We start from the raw sequence: 11,819 nt of genomic DNA, 5'->3' as shown, positions 1-11,819 counted from the left end.
TAAGACGTGAATATTGTCACCAATTAACCATTATTATTATTGTATATAATAATTTTTTGTTTGGTCATTTCATTTATCTTGTCAAACAAACAAAACAAAACAAAACAAAGAAATTATTATTGTTCCGCACTCGAATGAATTGTTGTTCGTTTTTTCACCAGGTATGATTTTCATTCATTGTGTTTTTGATGAATGAATGGATGAATGAAAAAAATCCAATAATCGTTGATCAATTTTGAAGATATCTTACAAACATCCAATCATTTTATTTCCGAAGACGACGACGACAACAACAACGACGATCATCCGAAAAAAATAATTGATAATGATGATGAATCGACATCATCGAACACTGGCCAATAGTTTTCATGAACAATTAGATTCAATAAAATCAACTAGCCTACCACAGATGAAACATTTCATACAAAAGTAAGTAAATTTGATTATGTTTTTCAGAAAAAAACAAAATAACTCGCATAATTTACTGTAATTTACAGAAGAATAGCTAAATGTAAAATTCCAACGATTAATCGTATGATGAAAAGATCATTGATTATTGGTTATTCATCCAAAAATAATGTTGCCAAACATAACGAAAGTGATTATGAATTTGGTTGGGGTTCAGATTTCGATGATGATGATGATGATGATGATGATCAGGATTTTGTTGTCGATGATGATATTGTGATGGATGGTGATGATGATGAAGAACTCTCCGACCCAAATCAGGTAATTTAACAATGTTCTCATTAAGCTATTATAATTTTATATGTCTAAATATTATAAATGTGTAGGATGATGATTTACAATTCAATGATGAAAATGGTAAAGAAAAAATTCACAATACATCATTAAGGTATGATTGATTTTTAATTACAAAAATAAATAAAATAAAAATATAAATTACTCAAATTAGACAAACAAGAAGACCAATTTCGGATCCACCACCACCACCTTTACCGAAATGTCCACCTCCAGATTTGATTGAAGAAGAAACTATTCCATCAAATTCGGCTACAAATTCCTATGAAACTTTATCGATAACGACAACAATAATGGATAATTGTTTACCACGTATTGATAATAATGATTATCTAATACCAAATATTTCATCATCATCATTAAAATCATTCGATAAAATTAAATCGAATTATCGTTCTAGTCCAAATATTTTATCAGTAACAGATCGTCCATTACCACCAATACCAAAATATGAATACAATTTAATGAATGATGATGATGAAATGTTTAAAAATTATCAATGGTTTCAAGATATTGAACGTGATGATGCAGAAAATCTATTAATTCGTCATTATAATATTGATGGTGCATTTTTGGTACGAAAAAGTAAACGTGCCGGTATCTGTATGCCATATACATTAACATTATATTTTAATCATCGTATATTTCATCTAAATATTCGTATACGTTCAGATCAACAATATGCATTAGGAACAGAAAAATTAAGAGAAAAGGTTTGTATTTCAATCAATCAATCAATCAATTATCCTTTATTATCATCATCATTGGTTTTTTTTCAAAAAATAGACATTTCAAACGATAGCCGATCTGATTGAACATCATTATCAGGAACCAATTTATTTAACATCAAGAGGTAAAATTATCTGATCCTTGATGATCTGTTTTTTTTTGTTTCTAATTCAAATTAAAATTCAATTTAGGAATGATTGCTGGTAAAACTACATTGATTTCGATGCCATTTGGTTACCAATAAACATCATTCATTCATTCAATTGATCATTTCCGTTGTAAACATATTAATGATTTCATGTGATAATGACGACAATCTTTTTTTTTTTGCTATATATTTAATTTCCTTTGATTTGATTATACAACGAGCAACGACAACAACAACAAAATGAGTGCTTTCGACCCACAATTGAATGTTTGTTTGCTGTTTGTTTATTTATCTTATGAACATTTATTCTCAAATATTTTCCAATGTTAATGAAGAAAGAAAAGAAATGATAATGACAGCATATAATAACAACGATAACAACGATGAATTTACTACCTATGAATATCATGTTCAAGTAATCGAAACGGATGCATCAATACGATGTGGCCTTAAACCATTCACCATATATCAATTGATTATTGAAACAAATCGATTACAATTGATGAAAAATGATCATAATAATCATACGATTTTATTTGAATGGCCATATAAATATGTAAGACGTTATGGTTATACAAGTAATAGTATATCATTTGAAGCCGGATCTAAATGTCAGACTGGTGAAGGATTATTTATATTTCGTAATAAAAAATCCAAAATTTTATACAATCAAATTACCAACAATATTGATAAAATCAAACGACAACAAAAATCATTGTTGATTGTTGATGAGGATGTTATTGTTGTTGATGATGATGATCGAAGAAAATCCAATCTAATTGAACAAAAACATGAACAAATACCACATCTAATAATAAATGATTGTCCATATGCACAGGTCATTAAAAGTGACAAAAAAGATTCTTGTTTTGTTTGAATAATAATAAAATTTTTTTTTAAGAAATTTTTCTTGTTTTTATTTTCTTTTTTTTTTTTGAATTATAATTAGTTTAGAATTTACGAACATTGTTAGGTCTTGAATCTTTTCATTTTTTTATTTAACTGCGTTGAATTTTTTTCTGCAAAACAAAAACAAAAACAGAATTTGGCAACGATTCAAACAATCCTCATCAGGATTCTTCTGTTTTTTCGAAAAGTTTAATGCGCAATCAAATTTGAAAAACAAAAACACACTGAAAAGACTACCGTACTTTGAACCATTTTTCATTTTGAAAAATAATAATAAGTAAGTTCAATATATTTGACCAACATCAGCAGAAAATAAAATTGATGTTAATCAATAAAAAAAAGTGACAATTTCCTTATCATCAATCGATTATTGAAATGAATTATAATGAATGTATGTCGTTGTAATGAACATCATGTTTTTAGTTGTATTATCATCACCCCCACTACGAGATAAAAAAAAATCAAAATTTATTAATGATGATATCATTTAACAAACATTTTAGGGGATGATAAGAGAGGCCATTTGTTAATTTTTTTTCTGTGGTTGGTAGTATTCAATGATAAAGATATCATTCGTTTTTTGGCTTCTTCGATTATCATCATATATCGAGCAAACGAACAAACGAAAAAAAACCACTAATTGAATTCAATCATTTTTTTTCATTTCTTTCTTTTTCAGCCAGCCAACCAAAAGTGTAAAAGACAACACCAAAAAAAAAGAAAACAGAAAACATGAATTCGATTGTATTGTTTTCAGCCATATTTTTACTAACATTTTCCGGTTCCTGTTTGGCCATTCTTGGTAATTGATTAATTTGACTTTTGATTTTTGATAATTTTTTTTGTTTAAATCCATGATTCATCTAAAGATGCATTCTCATCATCATTCGATGGCTTAATTGGTGGTGGTGGTGGTGGATATTCATTACCGAAAAGTGTTAACAATTATGAACTTCATGATTCATGTTTGATTGAATTACGAAAACAAATGAATCTGGAAAAACATGCCAGTTTAGTTTATAAACAAATGGCATTTCATTTTGGCAGTGTAAAAGTTGTACGACCTGGATTTGCAAAAATTTTCGAACATCATTCAAATGAAGAACATGAACATTCAAATAAATTTATTAAATATATTGATTTACGTGGTGCTACAATCGATAGTTTTAATATTACTGTAAGTTTGTTTTTTTTTGTTCGGGTAAATCGATAATCATTCAATAATTGTTTTTTCCTTGCTTGAAAAGATGCCCCAAAAAACATCATGGACAAGAGTGTTGGAAGCAGTTGAAGATGCAATCGATTTAGAACATTATGTTACAAATGAAATTATCCGTATACATCGTATTGCTGAAAAAACATGCAAAGATATTCATGTAAATTTAATTAATATCCCCTTTGTTTGTTTTTCCTCAGTGTTAATTTAATTTAATTTTTTCAAAAAAATTTAGCTTATGAATTTTCTTGAAAATGATTTTATTGATGAACAAATATCATCGATTAATAAATTAATGAAATTGGCAACATTATTACGATCAATTGGTAACGATGGTTATGGTGAATATCTTATTGATCGAGATTTTTTTAACGGAAAATTATCATTAGACGAACTTTGAAGGACAAATACCACAAAAACCGTCGTATAACGCCCATCGATTTCATACTTCTTTTTAAAAAAAACAAAATATTCTTATTCTATTACCTGTTCTTGTCGTTTTAGATCAATTGACCTTTATTAATTCAAAAAATAAATAAAATATTATTATTGATTAATCGATCGATCGATCGATTTTCATAATAATAATAATGAAACAAATAAAAAACCGCGTGACAAATTTTGTTGCTGTTGTTTCCTTTTTTTTTCTTTCTAATTTCAATGAATGAATGAATGAATGCATAACAAATACAAATTAGACACCTGAATAGATTAATTGAAATAAAAAAATCAATCAATCAATCAATCAACAGATCGATCGAAAAAAACATTATAGAATTCAATATCAAATAATCATTTGACATTCGTATTTCAATCAAATCTGTATATGTAACCTATTTAATAGTTAGCTTTTTGATGGTCAATAATGGGTCATCCATCATCATTATCACCATCATCATCACCATCATCATTATTATTGATTACATCATTATTTATGATTATAATAATGATTGATTTACCTGGTTCAACATCATTTACAATGAGAATCGGTATGAATCATTTAATGGTGATTTTGTTTTAAAAGAGTTTTATTCTTTTCTTTTCTTTTTTTTTTGTTGTTAGCATTCATATTTGATCAAACAAATTCATCAATAATGACAGAATTTGAACAACATCTTCGACAATTCAATCCGATTAATGAAACAATTTCATTTAATTTTGATTATTATAATCGTTTGGAACAATTTGTAAATGAAACCGAAACCGATTGTCCATATTCATTTATAATGGCAATAACATCATGTGAACAAAATTCTCGATTATATCGTCATATTCGAATACATTGTTATGAATCAATATTGTTTACATTTTTTGAATCAATTTGTGAACGACCACCAAAAGATATTGGATTCGGTATACCGAATATTCGTTCAGTTGATAAAATTTTACCATTAATTTATGATGTTGGTCTTGTATTACCGGATTCATCTAAACAAATTATTATTCTTTATGAAAATAATTTAGGTATTTTTTTGTTTTTTATTTAACTTGATTAATTCAGTGATTATTTTATCAATCTTTATTATTATTATAAAGATTTATTTGATTTTCATCAATATTTTCATAATTCAATGACAACAAATACATTGGAATATAGTTTAGAACATGAAATCAATACAAATGAACATTTAACCAAAACAAATGATGAAATTATTAATAGTTTTAATCAAGATAACAATAATAATAATGAATCACCACCAACATTTTTCATTGTTATTGGTCGAATGATTTTATTGGAAAAAATTATACATAAATTAAAATTATCATCATTAAGTAATCGTCAAAATAAATGGACATTTATAATCACTACTGACGATGTTGATGATAATCAACAAAATAGTATTGAAGATACAACATTAATGATTGATATGTCACCAGAAACGAAAGAAAAATTAAGTATTTCCGATGTATTTCTTATACATAATCAATCAAATAGAAGACAATGTTTATTATCCAAAATGAATGATTATATTCAATCAGATATTCTATATGTAATAAATAAAAGTATTCAAAATATATTCGATTCATCCACAATTCATTCATATCAGAATGGTACTTTAAGTAAACGAATTCAAACGAAAAATCGTTTAATGTCCGATATAAAGGTAATCATTTTTTTTTTTGCTTAGGAAAAATCAATAAAACAAATGATAATATTTTACTGAATTCTTTCAACATATTTAATTAGATTTCATTAGATTCAAGTAATTTTGGTCAAGATTGTAATACTTATGTTGTAAAAAGTTTATTTCGTCATCGTACAAATGATATTTTGGATGAACAAAAAGGAATCGTACAGATTAATGATAAACAAGGTGTTCAATATGAAATACATACACAAACACATGGTACATGGAATGTATTCAAAGGTCTATTGACCGATGGTCGTAATGGTCCATTTATACCGGATATTGTTGATTATAAAAATCGACCATTAAAAATTGGTATTGTACATCAACCACCATATGTACAGATAACAATGGTAAACGGTACACAAGATATTAAAGGAACAAATTATGAAATGATTTTAGTTATTGCAGCTAAAATGAATTTTACACCCGTTTATACTGTATATGATACATTAGGATCATTACAAATACTGAATGAATCTGGTCAAAGTTTAATACAAAAAGTTAGTGATGGTGAAGTTGAAATTGGTGCAAATGGTTATTGGAAAACATTGGATCGTTTGAAAATTGCCGATTTTACCTATCCATACGATATGGAAGATATTAGTATTGTTGTGAAAAAAACTGATGAAGATCATCGATTTTTATTTCTAGCACCATTTGCATGGGATGTAAGTTTGTTTTTTGTTTCGTTTTTTTTGTTTTAAAATTATAAAAATCTATTTTGACTTTTTGGACAGGCATGGATATGTTTATTAATGATTGTCCTGATGATTGGACCAACACTTTGGCTTGTACATCATTCAAGTCGTTATTATGAATATTATAAACTAAATAATGGACGTGGTCTTTTTAAATTAGGAAATTGTGTTTGGTATTGTTATGGTGCATTAGTTAATCAAGGTGGTGATTATTTACCATTAGCTATTTCGGGTAGAATTTTAGTTGCATTTTGGTGGTTATTTGTTATTGTTATCTATACAACTTATAGTGGAAATTTAGTTGCATTGCTTACATTTCCAAAAATTTTTAATCCAATTGAAAATCTAAATGATCTTTTAGCACAAAAACATGTTGTTAAATATGGTGTATTTAAAACACGTGGTGTAGCTGATTTAATACTTGATTCACCGGAAAATCGTATACAAATGTTGGCCGATAATTTAGAATATTTTGAAGAATCTGAAATACAAACAGCATTTAATTTGATAAAAGAATCAAAATTAGTATTATTAGTACCGGATCAAGAAGCAAAACATTTAATATCATTAGAATATAAACAAACAAATTATCAGGATTGTCGTTTTCGTATAGCAAAAGAACCATTTACAACTAAACCAGTTTCATTTATATTTAGAAAAAATTCATTAGAAGATAATTTTGTACAACGTCTTAATCATGAGTAAGTTTTGTTTTATTTTATTTTTTGGGGGATTTTCATTGAATAATCTTTTCAATCAATCAATTTAAATAAACAATTTAGAATGGGTCGTATGGCTAAATCTGGATTAGTTACATTATGGAATCGTAAATATAATGTTAAAGGTAATAATTGTCTTTATCCATTAGTAATGCGTAATTCACAAGGTAAAGAAATACAATTATCACATATGACCGATTGTTTCTTCTTGTTGGGATGTGGTTTAATCATTGGTATCTTTGTATTGATCATTGAAATGATTAAACAAAAACAATTACCATTGATTATAAAACAAAATAATGAATTGAATTCAAAATCAAAAGAATCCCTGATGAATAAAATAAATATGAAAAAATTTCATTCATTAATACAAAAAATAAAAAATGGTTTTCGTTATGGATTCTATGAAAATCTTGATCGACCTAAACAACAACAAAAATCATTACAATCATCAGCCAATGATGATCCAAGAATGTTGATTCAAAAATCAATTAATGGCCGACCAGCATATTTTACCTATAATACTAATTATTATCAACAACAACAACAACAAAATAATATTATTCGTGATCCATTTAATCCTAATCTAAATGGTAATGGTGGTAGTAGTGATTCAACATCATCATATCGTAAAGAATGGAATAAAGCATTTCGTCGACAACAAAAATTATATTATTTTCAAAAAAATTTAGATAACCTTCCGAAAAGAAATCCAATGTCATATTCAAGACAAAAACAACAACAATTACAACAACAACAACAAAAATATTGATTGAATTTTAATGTAACCAAAAAATTAATTAGAAAAATGAATGTAATGACAAATACAAAATTATAATTAAAAAATGTTAGTTAAAGAAAAATTATAATAAACGGTAAAAAAAATATTATTATTGAATATTGATTATTGATTGATAATCGATCGATCGTTTCCTATAATTTTCCAAGTCTGAATGTGACCGAAAAAACAAACGAAAAAGACAAAATTCCAATGTTAAAATCTATCGATTGTTCTCGAATCGAATCAATTTATAAAAAAAGTTTTCAAATATCATACAGAAACATTGACATACATTGGTTGACAAACGAAATGATGATGATTGTCAAATATAACTTTGAATAACAACAAAAATGTTTGCAAATAAATGGATACTTTTGATATTGTTTATATTGAAAATTGATACATCACGAACGAATCGATTTAAAATTGGTAAATCAAATTTTGAATCTTGAATTTTTTTGAATCTTTCTTTTTCTTTCATTTGAATCTTTTTTTTTAGTTATCATCAGTGATGATGTACAAAATAATCGTACACGTTCAAGTATTGAAGGATTAAAATCAGCAAATGTAGATTTTGATACGGAAATTATTGAATTATCATCATCCATTATGAATGATGGTCAATTATGTGAAAGATTATTTAGTACATCATCTCAATCACAATCGGTTTATTATCGATTACCAATATTTGGTTTGGATTTAAGTGAATCGATTACGGCTAAAATAATGGCAAGAAAAATGGGTATACCAAGTTTACGTGCCGGTACTTGGGCACAATCACAACAGGATAATTTAGCATGGAAAAATTTGAATGAAATTGAAGAAAATCTTTATGTTTCAGTACTTACACCTGAAGCAACTATATTACAATTAATTAAAGATTTATCCGAACAATTTCAACTGAAACATATTGTTATTATTTATGATCAAACATTTAGTAAGTGTGATGAATTAGTTATGTTTTTTTCTCATTTAGTTTGATTTTTTTGTCGTTATTTCGATAAAGAAAAAAGCCGTTGGTGGTCATATTTTTAAAAATCTTAAACATAAAGAAATTTATTGGTCATCAATGATCAATAATCGAACGATTGAAAAAACATTGGATGATTTAAAATATAATCATCAATATGGTGAAACATTTTTTATACTTGGTTCGATTTCAATGCTGAATCGTCTTGTGGAAATGGTTTGTGTTTTTTGTTGAAGATTTTCGATTCATTCTGTTAAATTCTTATCATTTTTTCATTAATCGCATAGGCTCATCAACGATCATTATTACGTGGACAACGAAAATGGTATTTCATATCAAAGGTAATACCGATTAATCAAATGAATTGATTCAAATAATAAATTTGATTATGATAATCAGGAAAAAGGTCGATTTCAATGTAATGATTGTAATAATGTAAAAGTTTATCTTTCACAACCAATCAAATCACATTTACATCATTATGAATATAATACACCGGAAAATCTAACAGCCGATAGTTATCATATTGTTGATAATTATTTCTATTATGATTTATCAAGATTTTATGTTGAAACTATTGATCATATGCTGAATAATAATCAACAATCATTATTGAATGAAATTACCTATCCTACATGTGGTAAACATTTAACTGAACCACAATTAAATGAACGTCGAAATTTTAAACTATATGAAACATTTACAACAAGATTTATGTATGGATTATTTGGACAATTTATATTTGATCGTAATTCAAAACTTAATTATCAAGAATTAAGTATGCGAATCAATGAAATTGAATTTTCAATGGGTAAAGTAAAACAAGTGAAAAAAATTGCCGAATGGGAATTTGAAGGACAATTTGGACGTTTATATTTTACATCACCACAAGAACGAAAAGAACAGGAAGGATTACCACATTATGAGATTGTAACACTTATTGTAAGTTTCTTTTTATCCAAAATGAAATTGACTAAATAGTAGTTGCTATGTTTTTTTTGTATTAGGAAGCACCATTTATAATGATGAAAGATGATAATCAAACAACAGGAAATGATAGATTCTATGGTTATTGTATTGATTTGATGAAAGAAATTGTTAATAGTAGTGATTTTAAATTTGATTATACATTACGTGTAGTGGATGATGCAATGTATGGACATAAAAATGAAAATGGTGAATGGACCGGTTTGATAGGTGAATTACATAGTAAAAGAGCCGATATAGCATTAGCACCGATATCGGTAATGGCTGAACGTGAAATTGTTGTTGATTTTACTGTACCATATTATGATTTAGTTGGTATAACAATATTGATGAAAAAAACTACAACTAAATCACATTTATTTAAATTTTTAACCGTACTTGAAACAAAAGTTTGGTTATGCATTTTGGCTGCATATTTTTTCACCAGGTTAGATTTTTGTATTTCGGGAAAGAAATTTCAATCCAATCATTTATTTTTTGCTTTTGTTGTTTACAGTTTTTTAATGTATCTATTCGATCGGCTTAGTCCATACAGTTTCCATAATAATCGTGAAAAATATAAAAATGATGAAGAACAACGAGAATTTACATTGAAAGAATGTTTATGGTTTTGTATGACATCGCTGACACCACAAGGTGGCGGTGAAGCACCAAGAAATCTTTCCGGACGATTAGTTGCAGCAACTTGGTGGTTATTTGGATTTATCATTATCGCTTCGTATACGGCTAATTTGGCTGCATTTCTAACTGTATCACGATTAGATTCACCGATTGAAAATCTTGATGATTTAGCTCGACAATATAAAATAAAATATGCACCACAATCAGGAACAGCAACATCAACTTATTTCGAACGAATGGCCGGAATTGAAGAAAAATTTTATGAGTATTATTATCATTAGAATTTGTTTAAAAATTTCTCTAATTCTTTGTTTGCCTGTGTTTGAATTTAGAATATGGAAGGATATGTCATTGAATGATAGTCTTAGCGATGATGAGCGTGCAAAATTGGCTGTATGGGATTATCCAGTTAGTGATAAATATACAAAAATTTGGTCACAGATAATCGAAGCAGGTATGCCAACAACATTTGCCGAAGGTATTGAACGTGTAAAACGAAGCGATCCAGCTGGTGAATCATTTGCTTTTATAGGTAAGTTTTTATTGAGTTGATTTTGGAAATTTTTTTTTTTTGGAAATTTTTCTAAAATACATTTCAAAGCTGAATCAACATTGGTTAAATATGCTGTCATGACCAATTGTGAATTACAAAGTGTTGGCAATGAATTTAGTCGTAAACCGATTGCATTGGCCGTTCAACAGAATTCCGATTTAAAAGATAAATTAAGTAGCGCCATATTGAAACTATTGAATCAAAGACGATTAGAAAATCTGAAAGAAAGTTGGTGGAATAATAATGATGCAGTGAAAAAAGAATGTCAAGATTCACGAAGACAAAGTGATGGTATCAGTATTAATAATATTGGTGGTGTATTCATTGTTATATTTATTGGTGTTATATTGGCATGTATTACATTGGTTATTGAATATTGGTATTTTAAGAAAAAAGAATCCAAAGTCATAACGATTAATGAAGGAAAAAAATCCAAACATTTTGGTAATAGTGCTGTACCGGATTTAAGCGCCGATTTTAATATTAATCAAGAACGAATGATGAGACAATTAAGATCGACACGTAATTTTAATAGTAATTTCATTCATCATCATTATTAAATTATTTACTGGAAATTTCACAATTGAAATTTAA

At 27.1% G+C, this 11,819-nt stretch overlaps 5 protein-coding genes across 7 annotated transcripts; all 5 read left to right on the top strand.

Moving 5' to 3' along the window:
• Window positions 1-20: 20 nt before the first annotated feature.
• Window positions 21-1,878, top strand: LOC113795985 (uncharacterized). Of its 2 annotated transcripts, XM_075820410.1 has the most exons (7): window positions 24-161; window positions 242-429; window positions 498-729; window positions 795-856; window positions 917-1,475; window positions 1,549-1,615; window positions 1,683-1,878. In XM_075820410.1, exons 2-7 carry the CDS (start codon window positions 326-328, stop codon window positions 1,733-1,735), a joined length of 1,077 nt encoding a protein of 358 aa, XP_075676525.1. In that variant the 5' UTR covers window positions 24-161; window positions 242-325; the 3' UTR covers window positions 1,736-1,878. The 2 variants fall into 2 exon arrangements, with proteins under 2 accessions (XP_027202030.2, XP_075676525.1); XM_027346229.2 differs by having other exon boundaries at window positions 21-429.
• Window positions 1,879-1,904: 26 nt separating this feature from the next.
• On the top strand, window positions 1,905-2,810 carry LOC113795992 (docking protein 1-like). Of its 2 annotated transcripts, none has more exons than XM_075820417.1 (2): window positions 1,905-2,477; window positions 2,594-2,810. In XM_075820417.1, exons 1-2 carry the CDS (start codon window positions 1,905-1,907, stop codon window positions 2,639-2,641), a joined length of 621 nt encoding a protein of 206 aa, XP_075676532.1. In that variant the 3' UTR covers window positions 2,642-2,810. The 2 variants fall into 2 exon arrangements, with proteins under 2 accessions (XP_075676532.1, XP_027202036.2); XM_027346235.2 differs by having other exon boundaries at window positions 2,589-2,810.
• Window positions 2,811-3,141: 331 nt separating this feature from the next.
• On the top strand, window positions 3,142-4,383 carry LOC113795989 (ferritin-1 heavy chain-like). Its single transcript, XM_027346233.2, has 4 exons — window positions 3,142-3,350; window positions 3,418-3,725; window positions 3,796-3,924; window positions 4,000-4,383. Exons 1-4 carry the CDS (start codon window positions 3,281-3,283, stop codon window positions 4,162-4,164), a joined length of 672 nt encoding a protein of 223 aa, XP_027202034.2. The 5' UTR covers window positions 3,142-3,280; the 3' UTR covers window positions 4,165-4,383.
• A 142-nt stretch (window positions 4,384-4,525) lies between these two features.
• Window positions 4,526-8,100, top strand: LOC113795961 (uncharacterized). Its single transcript, XM_075820406.1, has 6 exons — window positions 4,526-4,753; window positions 4,827-5,228; window positions 5,301-5,869; window positions 5,953-6,564; window positions 6,634-7,295; window positions 7,377-8,100. Exons 1-6 carry the CDS (start codon window positions 4,630-4,632, stop codon window positions 8,083-8,085), a joined length of 3,078 nt encoding a protein of 1,025 aa, XP_075676521.1. The 5' UTR covers window positions 4,526-4,629; the 3' UTR covers window positions 8,086-8,100.
• Window positions 8,101-8,385: 285 nt separating this feature from the next.
• On the top strand, window positions 8,386-11,785 carry LOC113795981 (ionotropic receptor 25a-like). Its single transcript, XM_075820419.1, has 9 exons — window positions 8,386-8,523; window positions 8,594-9,037; window positions 9,108-9,280; window positions 9,352-9,405; window positions 9,464-10,006; window positions 10,072-10,478; window positions 10,548-10,937; window positions 11,005-11,204; window positions 11,274-11,785. Exons 1-9 carry the CDS (start codon window positions 8,445-8,447, stop codon window positions 11,783-11,785), a joined length of 2,802 nt encoding a protein of 933 aa, XP_075676534.1. The 5' UTR covers window positions 8,386-8,444.
• Window positions 11,786-11,819: the final 34 nt, after the last annotated feature.

This window comes from Dermatophagoides pteronyssinus, unplaced genomic scaffold, assembly GCF_027571235.1.
Source record: "Dermatophagoides pteronyssinus isolate colony J.1.1.1.1 unplaced genomic scaffold, Derpt_VIB-CSIC_2022.12 sq0006, whole genome shotgun sequence".
NCBI lineage: Eukaryota > Metazoa > Arthropoda > Arachnida > Sarcoptiformes > Pyroglyphidae > Dermatophagoides > Dermatophagoides pteronyssinus.
This window is presented reverse-complemented; position numbering and strand designations above follow the sequence as displayed.